General features: G+C 49.7%; 1 protein-coding gene across 1 annotated transcript in view; it reads right to left on the minus strand.

Annotated features, from left to right (window-relative positions):
* The window catches only part of KLHL12 (kelch like family member 12), a 29,170-nt gene extending 20,181 nt beyond the window's left edge, over positions 1–8,989 (minus strand). The window contains exons 1-4 of the mRNA XM_074527996.1: positions 8,848–8,989; positions 8,391–8,588; positions 1,396–1,549; positions 393–610 (exon numbers count right to left, since the gene is read on the minus strand). Of these exons, the coding sequence (XP_074384097.1) occupies positions 393–610; positions 1,396–1,549; positions 8,391–8,588; positions 8,848–8,931 (654 nt within the window). The 5' untranslated portion in view covers positions 8,932–8,989. The remainder of the gene's footprint in view (positions 1–392; positions 611–1,395; positions 1,550–8,390; positions 8,589–8,847) is intronic.
* Positions 8,990–10,032: the final 1,043 nt, after the last annotated feature.

Below are 10,032 nucleotides of genomic sequence, written 5' to 3' on the forward strand. Positions count from 1 at the left end.
GAGTCAGACCACCCTGCACCATCCCAGGATTCCTTGTGCAGCAGGCACACAGAAATGAAAGCTTGAGGCTATTTCTGAAATGTAGGCATTGAGACAACTTATCTTCTCCAGGGAAAGGAGGGAATGAAGGGCCAATAACTCTGCAAAGGGAACTAACTCACTGTGGTTGACTTGCAAGAAACACTTGTGTGACAACAAATTCTTACAGAGATGCTACATGGTACTGATAAAATTACAAACTAGCAAAAATAAAAATAGATGCCTCTTGAAAATTAAATTTCAAATTCAGGAACTGTGTGAGGAGCCCGTCCCAGGAGTATGGACTAATTACTGACTGGTTTCAATATTTTATTTCAATGCTTTGCACAGTAATGGTACTTTTCAGGTTTTACCTGAATTTCATCACACTTGATGAGCTTTTCAACCTCTTCTTGATTTAAGAGGATAAACTCTTCATGCTGAACCACCTCTGGAAAATGTTTCTGGCTGAAGACCTCTGCAGCTTGCATTAGATCCACACAATTGTGTGTCTCAGCAAAATCCCGAATGCCCAAACAATTTGATGGATCCAGCTGGCTTTCTAGAAACTCACAGCAAGCTTGTTTCACACCTATGGAAAATTGGAGGGGTGAATGAGCACTGCACACTTACTATCATTCCACTGCTTTGGCAAGGCCCTCAAAAAAGAAAGTTCTAAGCAATAATGAAAATCCAATCCAAACAACAAGTAAAAGTACTACAGAAACATCCACATGCATGCATTGCTTTGGAGACTGAAGACACTTGGAGCAGCCAGACCACGTGTTTGGGCTGGTGTGAGCTCTGCCTGTTCTATTCCAATGAACAAATTACATCAATCTGATACTAGGAAGACTCCAGTGTGAGTTGTACTCAGCTTCATGGATTACAAACCACTGCTGTGTCTGCCAGTGGATATGGCACCAGATTTCCAGGTCTGTGATAACTTTTAGGTAAATTGTCTGGGATTTGGGATAATTTACCAGGATAGCTCCACAGGTGCATGTGCAATGACAGCAACCAGTCTGTTACTGACCCAGACACACTGTGAGGGCAGGTCAAATGGCATCGAGGATTGCTTATTATAATAATCTAACTGAGCTGCAACATTTATGTGCTACACAGCTCACAATTCTTCTTGGGAATCCTCCTGCAGAAGTACAGTAGCCCAAAGAATGGAACCTGTTTTACCATTTTGTTTTGCACCCAAATCTGTTCCTCTACCAATGAGACCACAGCACACAAGAAAAGAGGAGTTGGACATAACTACTTATAAATATCATTCTTCCCCCAGTCTCTCTTCCATGCACAGAGGGACAAACAAACCAAATCTCTAAACAGCAGCAATGATGCAATTTGTGCTAATGTTTCAATTACCTTTCAGCTGAAGCAGACATGCTGCTGGAAGCAATTCTTGGACGTTTTCTACTGTCACATGCACAGTTTCTGTATATACAAAGTCCAGCAGGATTTCCATGGTGGAGGCTGTCAGGCCCTGGATATCCACACAAGGTTTATCCTTCTCTGAGAGCTGTAAATTAAAAGGGAGACACAGCTTTATTTTTCATTAATGTGATCAGAAATCCCACAACCCTCAGCAGGTTTGAAAATAAGATCTGTCAGAGCTTTCAGGAGAGATTTGTCCTTTCTATTCTGGTGCTCACTGAAAGGATATAGGGAAGGAGGGAATTTCCTTCCAGAATTCACTTATAGAAATGAGTAAGAGACAAAAGTTGTTTATGGATCAAAAGGACAGTCACAGTAAAACCTGTGAGCTGAGATCTGAGTCAGCAGAGATCACATGTGTCACCTGTGCAAGACAACTAAACCCTCCTCCATGCAGTACTGCAAGGGAATTCCCCCCTGAGCTGGATGTGTGGGACATGCTGCAGTTCCCATGGAGTTTCCATCTAAATGTTGGTCCAAACCAGGTTCTTCTACCTGGTGTGAAAGAGGCCAATCCACACCCAGAGTCTGGGTATTTGATTCATTTCACTTCCGTAGAGAAAGGGGGGGCTGTGGGCCAAAGCCCCCAAATCCCCAAAGGCAGCCTGTTTACTATTAATACATTTTAGCAAACAAAGGCATTAATGTTCATTGGGGTCTGAGGCCATATATCATGTAAATTGTAGGATAGACCATGATATGAACAGTGCAATGGGGAAGAAGGTAAGGGAGTAAAGTCTATTTTTAGGCTGATAGGGATTTTGAAGTTTATAATGAATTTTCATTCTCAGAAGGAGGTGAGGCTTTCTGTTCCAGAGTGGATGTAGATTGCTATTGGGATTAGGCTGATCAAGAAGGAGGTTTTGACTGTGTTTGTAATTGTGTTGGGGGTGTTCTTGAGGTTGTTGGATAGAAGTGGAAATAGGATGGGGGTGGAGAGGGTTACTCGGGTTAAGAGTAGTTCTCTTATTGATTAGCCTTCTATCTTCTATTGGTTAACCATTTCCCTGCTTCTGATGCTAATTAGTCCCATGCTCAGTTTTTCTCTTCCTCTGGGTCAGAGGACTTCTGGAGTTGGTGGCTGTGAGTCAGCAGTCTCTGCCCCTGCCAGAATTACCTTCTGCCCATTCAGAGCTGAATTCAGCACAGCTGCTGCGCTGGCTTTATCAATTTCTTCCTTATTTTGGGAGTTTTGCCAAGTGTCTCTGTGGCCCAGAAATTTGGCTCCTCTGTGCCCCCTATCAGTAGGACATCCTTCTGCCTGAGCTTTGGTAACTTCTCCCTGGGCATGTCCAGCCCTAAACCTGAACAAGTCAATTCTACTGACTCATAATTTTCCTTTCCAACACCTGGATATCTTCACCATTCTTCTCTAAAACCAAGCTAAAGAAAAAGCTTTCTCAACTTGTCAGTTTCCTGATACATTCTTCAAGCTTGTGGCGAACTTCAGTCCTAACATGCAACAAAGTAAAATGACACTTTGTGCAGTGATGGCACTTACACAATCCAGGCTTTGTCCCTCGACTATTTAATCACCTCTATGATTAATTTTGGAATAATTATTTTTTCCAAGGAACATTATCCTCTCAATGGTCAATCTTTGGGAACAGCAAATTCTGTGAATCCATCAAATTTGTACAAAACAGATTATATTTCACAAAGCATCAGTTTCATGCTTGAGTGCCTCCAGCACAGAGCTGCTGGCAGAGCACCTGATGATTCCTGACCAGTGGACTGGCTGGTGGGCTCACTGATCACACCCTGCACGTTGCTGCCAGCTCAGCAGCATGGCTGCACCTCAGGAGATAATGATCTTCCTGTGGCATGCTGCAAAACCAGCCCCTGGCTGCTGGAGCAGTCAGCACCAGTGCAAGCACAATGCATGTGAAAGCCCGTGGCTTCTCTTGCCAAGAATGAGCCCAAAGTTGGTACAGCCAGTTGGGCAGAGGCTCAGGGAGCAGAAAGCATGGCCAAACATCATCTGAGCTTCACATCTGCCACAGCTGGGGAAAAAGGAGGTGACACAGAAACAGAAAATAAGAGCAGTGGAAGCTCCTCCTGCAGAGGCACTCCATGACACAGCAGAGATGTGGGCTGGGACTGAGCCCTGTCTATCATGCAGAGACACACTTGCACAGAAGTACAGGAGGTAAGGGTGACTCTTGAAGGAATTTGAGGGAATTCAAATCTCTTGACTCAGTGAACAACCTTTATGGCTTCCAAAGTTGGGAAGGAACAGCAAATTACCTTGTCTGACCTGCTGTGTGACAGGCCAGGCATTGCATTCAGAAGCTAAAACCAGTTCCTGCCTTGGGCTGGACAAAACATTCCTGAACCAAGACTAAGCTGTTTGTACCACAAAGGACACAGGTGCCACCAAAGTTCAGAACTGATCAGACAAGATATTCAGGTGATTCTAATAAGCAAATGAAGACACAGACCATACATATTTAGGATCAAAGATGTTACAAACTTCTATTGACCTCCTGATAGCTGTAAGCATCAGCTCTTCACACATCAGCTGGAGCTGATAAAGAAGCTCCTGACCCACAATCAACCAACCATGCACATACTCTTTTTATATTGGTAACCACAACACAAACCACAAGGACAACACCAATACCATACACATGATCACTTCCTGCTTCTCTTGTACTTCTGCTACACTCCACTGCTTGGTTGTTATTTTGCTCAGTTTACTCACATGCAAAGAATGCCCAGTAGGAAGGAAGTATTTTATGTAAATTCATCTAATGTGTGTGATGCAGAATTGGGATCCTAACATCATACCTTAAAGAAGGGTCTCATTGTGGAGACAATTTGATTCTGAACACAGAATCATGGATTGGTCTTGGCTGGTAGGGACCTTATGTGGACCCTCTCTGTCAGTCTGAAGCCATTTCCCTTTCTCCTGTAACCCCAGTGAAAACAGTCTTTCCATTTTCTTGTTGGTTCCCTTCAGGTACTGGAAGGCCACCCCAGAGCCTCCTCCAGACTCAACAATCCCAACTCTCTCAGCCTTTCAGGCTCATCAGGACTCTGAGCTGAGCTCCAGCATTGGAGAACTGCCTGCAGTGCTCAGTGCTGGGCTGCTGGGACACAGCCAGTCCCTGCTCCATCCATGCAGCCCCATCCTTGGCCTCAGGATGCAAAATGATGGTCATCCAATGCAACCAACACACAGGCCAGGCAGCTTTCCTCTCCAAGGTGTTCACTGGTTACTTCTGAGGTTGCTCAGTGGCACCAGCCACATCTCTGCTGTCAGAATTCCAGATTGGTTTTCCACTTTGCTGTTTAATATCACAGCTCTGCTCACTCTCCCTGAAGGGATTAGCCCATATATAAGAAGTGTGCAGCAGTACAGATCCCAAAATCAACCACAGCATCCAGGAAAACAGCTAAGGACAGTCACTTTGAGGCCTCAGGAGTTTTGCCTCGAGATGCCCAAGGTGCTGAAAGCCTTAAGGCAGGGGCTGAGGTTACAACTCTTTTGTGAGACACAATGTTGCTTTCTCCATTCCACCCATAAATCATTCTGCTGGGTTTGGCTGGGGTAATTTATTTCCCTCCCAGTGGCTGGCATGGGGCTGTGTTTTGGATTTGTGCTGAATGCAGGGATGATGATGGAGATGTTTTTGTTATTGCTGAGCAGTGCTCACACAGAGCCAAGGCCTTTTCTGCTTTTCACACTGCCAGGCTGGCAAGGGGGCTGGGGGTGTGTGGGGAGCTGGGACAGGTGACCAAAGTGACCAAAGGCACATCCAGGCCATTGACACCCTGCTCAGTACATAGAGTGGGGGCAGAAGGAAGAAGGAGAGGGATGTTTGCAGTGATGCTGTTTGCCTTCCCAAGTCACAGCTGTGTGTCCTGGAGCCCTGCTCTCCGTGGGATGGCTGAACACCTGCCTGCCCATGGGAAACAGGGAGTGAATTCCTGGTTTTGCTTTGTTTGCATGTGGAACTTTTGCTTTCCATATTAAACTGTCTTTATCTCAACCCATTAATTTTCCAGCTTTTACCCTTCTGATTCCCTCCCTGATCTTGCTGGTGGGGGAGCAAGCACGGGGCTCTGAGGGGCTTGGCCACTGCCTGGGGCTAAACCACAACAATCAAGCAAGAGAATGGGTCTGAAATTTTGCAACTCCTTTCTTATCCAAGGCTACTTCTTGCTTTTGCCCTTACTAATAGATACACAAAAGTACTCTGGAATAAGCCCAAATTTCTTCTGACAAGGGGAGAGAACTGCTGGCATGACAGTGCTGATGTGTGGCTCACTGTACCCTGGAGAGCAATCACAGCACGGAGAAGCTGACCATGTAAGAGCCTGGAAACACCAATTGTTTACTTTCAGAATAATATTTCTCTGTTCTGGGGGGAAAGAACCCTTCAATTTCTAGAACACAGCCTCCAAGAGAAGACAGAACAGTTTCCTTCTGAGGTGGAGCCAGTAATCAGCTCTTAAAAGATCCCAAGTTATGTTAACTTGGACAAACAAAGACAAATGCCAGTGCAAAGCCAAGATCCAGGGGAGATAAAACTGCTCTGCAATTTTCACTACAAGGAACAACCCTGCAGGTAAAACTGATGGTGTTTCAGTGCTCCCACACTGCTCAGCACAGGGGCAAAGCAAAATGTTGTAAAAAGCCTGGGCTTCATCAGGTGATCAGTGGCTTCTCCTCATACTGTAAAACAGAAACATAAAATGGGAAGGAATTAATACTAAGCTAGACTGAGAGCTTTTTAGCATGTTAAAAGTCAGAAGTGAGAGAAGGAAGGAAACTTGAGACACAGAGAGGCAAAGGCAGTTCTTTATGACAACAATATTGCTGACAGTCTCAGTGTTGTACTGGCTATGCACAGATGTGACACCAGGAATACTGTGGCATAACCCCAGGAGAAAAGGTCAGGAATGCCATGGCAGAACCCCAAGATCAATTTTCAGCAAAGCCTTGGCAACCAGAGCCAAGCAGTCCCCAGAGCTGCAGGAGGCAATGCATGGAGTGCTGAGGAAGCCTGGCAGGGGCTGTCAGCCCATGACACCACACACACACACACACACACACACTCTGAGCTCCCTGGAGTCCCAGCCTGGCCAAACCCTGCACCCATAAGGGCCTGGAGAATGTCCAAGCACTGTCCCATCACAGCCCTGACACACACAGGAAACATGGCCACTCTGAGGCTCACCAAGCTGCCCCTTCCTGGAAGGAAGTGTCCCACAAACACTCTGCAATTGTTGCCCCTTGGCAGGTTGGGCACTTTAGGGTTTCCATAACAAAGAAACAAGTTTGGAAGAAACACAAACCAAGCAAAAGAAAAGAAACCCTTAAAGCACAGGCATTGTGGGAGCATGAGAGAGCAAGCAATTCTGCCCACTGAGCACAGCTGCTTTCCCAGGAAGAATTTAATTTCCTAGGAAGACTCCCATGTCTGAAAGAAGGTCACAATGATGTTACAGTTAACAAAAGTGTAACAAAGCAAGGAGAGACAGCCCGGATCCAAAGCACAGCAACCCCCAGCCTTTGTTAGCAGCCACAAAGAACATTCTGGAGCACATGGAGTGACACTGCCTAGAACAAGGCCAGAAGTCAAAAGCACTGACAGAAACGTGGAGGCAAACCCAGAGAAGCAGAGACACCTCTGTACTGCCTAGAGCTACTGGAGAACAGAGAACTCGAATCTGCTTTGTGTGTTTTCTTCATCTAATTGCATTCCTTTATGCAGAGAAAGAGCACAAACCTGATGAATTAACAAATTTCATGAAGATATGCACAAAAAATTATATTGGTCTGAGGTCAGGGCACACATGCATCATTTTGGTTTCTTTGCACAGGACTTAAACACCTGCTGCCCTGACAGCACTGAGCTAAGTGGGCACACAGAGAGCTCTGCCACAGCCTTCGTGCCCGGGTAAAACAAAGAAAAAAATCACTCTCTGCTGCAATGACTCTTGGGCTAGCAGGGAGGGCTTTAGGACCTGTGAGCTACTGAAGAATGTTTCTCCCTGCTCATGGGCAAGGTGGCAGGATAAGGAAAGCATCTTCCATAAGAAAAAGCTGCAAAGATTGACTCCAACTTACAAAGACAAAGCCAGGCAAAGCATCTGACATTCAGCAATGAGTGCCAGCTCCAGCTGAGGCAGTGCCTGTCAGTGACTCAGGGAAACTGCACACAGGTAGTGCAGGTCTCACAGGGAGGGCTGAGAGCCAAGGTGCTCACAGGTGACATGTGCTGGGTGGCCCAGAGCCACCCCAGCCCCAGTGACACCCCCACACAGCCCAGCCCTCAGCCAGTGCCAAGGGCAGCCCAGAGCATCATCAAACACCCTCCCTTGCACTGCAAGGGCTGCCCAGAATCCCCAGCACGGCTCCCACAGCACTGTGCCAGGGCAGGAAAGATGCCCGGAACCACGGAAACCACAAATCAGCACTAGAAAAATAAAGAAATGTATCAGAACTCTCTGGCTTGGCAGCTCAGCCTGGCAGCTCCCTGGGCGCAGGGTGGTCACAGCAGACCATGAATCAAGGCCACAAGCTCTTAACTCCCCACCAGGTCATAATAAATGGCTCTGGGGCAACCATAAGACACAGAATCACCTCGAGGGGCTCCAGGGACACTAGGACAGAACCCAGAGGGCTCCAGGGCCAGCACAGGGGGATTCACAGAGACCAGGGAAATATCCAGGGCCACCATGGGGGCTCCTGAGGCACCCACAGCCACCATGAAGGGATCAAGAACCACAACGGGGGCATCCTGAGCAACCACGGGGAGTATCCAGCGCACTCCAGGATCACCACCAGGGGATCCTGGGCCCCCACGGGGGGATCCTGGCCCAGCTGCTGAGCAGCTCAACAGAGAACAGCCCAAGCACTGGGCGGCCCTGCCTCCTCCACCCACGGAGCACCCAGGGCCGGCGGCAGCACCGACCTCGCTGGTGAACATGGCGCAGAAGTAGTCGCTGCAGGCGGCCAGGACGATGCGGTGGGCCGGGAAGTCCTTGTGCTCCACGCGGAGGGTGACGTCGCAGAGCGTGTTGCTCTTACGCAGGGCGTTCATGGCGTTGAGGATGGACTTGGCGTGGGAGTTGGTCATGATGTCCTTGGGGGGGGCCATGGCGCGCGGCACCTGCGGGCACAGCCAGCACGGCCACATGGCACGGCGCCCGCCGCCGACAGGGGGCGCTGCCGCCGCGCCGCCCTCAGCGCCCGCCCTCAGCGCCCGCCCCGCCCGCCCGGCGCCCCCGCCCACCGCGACCCCGCGCCGACACCCGCCCGGAGCCGCCAGCTCAGTCCGGCCCAGCCCGGCCCGGCTCGGCCCCGCCTCACCCCGCCCTGCCCCGCCCGGTCCCGCTCGGCTCGGTTCAGCCCGGCCCGGCCGCACTCACCGCCGCGGGGAGAGGTCCCGGCCCGCACACCTCGCCTCCCCCCGCCCTTCCCTCTCCCCCTGCCGCGCGCTCTGATTGTGTCATCGCGCCGCGCGCACAGCGCCCCGCCCCTGGGTGCCGGGCGGTTGCCGAGCAACGAGATCGGGGCGGGTCCCACAGCGCCCCCCAGCGGCCCCCGAGGGACCCGCAGGACACTGAGGGGCGGCGGGAACGGAGCTGGGGGAGCTGGAAAGGGGCTCAGCCTGGAGAAAAGGGGGCTCAGCCTGGAGAAAAGGAGGCTCAGGAGGCCCTTCTGGCTCTGCACAACTCCTGACAGGAGAGGACAGCTGGGAGGAGCTGGGCTCTGCTGCCAGGGAACAGGGACAAGAGGAGAGGGAGTGGACACAGGCTGGGCTAGGGCAGGTTCGTGTTGGATACTGGGGGAAATTTCTTCCCTGGAGGGGTGGTCAGGCCCTTGCACAGACTGCCCAGGGCAGAAGGCATGGAATGGTGGAATCACCATGCCTGGAAGCCTTCAAAATATGTGTGGAGGTGGCCCCTGGGGGTATGGTTTTGTGGTGAAAATGGCAATGCTGGGGGAGTGGTTGGACTCCATGATCTTAGAGGGCCTTTTCAACCTTAATGATGCTGTGATTCCATGATTCTGGGTTCCCTGCAGCAGTGCTCTGAAGCAGAGCCCTCACAGAGCCCTCACAGAGCTGCCTCCTTCCCCTGCTGTGGCTCCTGCCGGGTGACTCCCTGGATCTGGCTCTGCCAAGCTGGGAGCCAGGCACTGGCAGCCTGCTCTAGAATCCCAGGATTTTAAAATTAATACTATTTTTGAGCTCTTCCCACACACACAACTCAACATCTCCGGCAGATCGCCTCCAGCTGACAGCCCTGAGCCGCCTCCGCTCCCCTTCTGCCCTTGAGCTTGCTTCCAAGCCTGCCTGGGGATGAATTTTAAAACCTGAATCCATACATACAGTCAGGTGCACAGTCATTGTCAACAACCTGAGATAAATTCCCAGCTAAATATAGAACAGAGTATGACTTAAGGAATCTGTACATTGAGGTTGAGATATTATCCTGGCCTGCCTAAAGGGTGATCATTAATTCATAAGCTTTGTCCTCCAGGGTCAGTGTTTGGAAGCTGTACATGGAATGAGATTTTGGAGGATTTGTTTGACCTCAGCCATGCTAAAG

This window comes from Zonotrichia albicollis, chromosome 28 (assembly GCF_047830755.1).
Source record: "Zonotrichia albicollis isolate bZonAlb1 chromosome 28, bZonAlb1.hap1, whole genome shotgun sequence".
Lineage (NCBI taxonomy): Eukaryota > Metazoa > Chordata > Aves > Passeriformes > Passerellidae > Zonotrichia > Zonotrichia albicollis.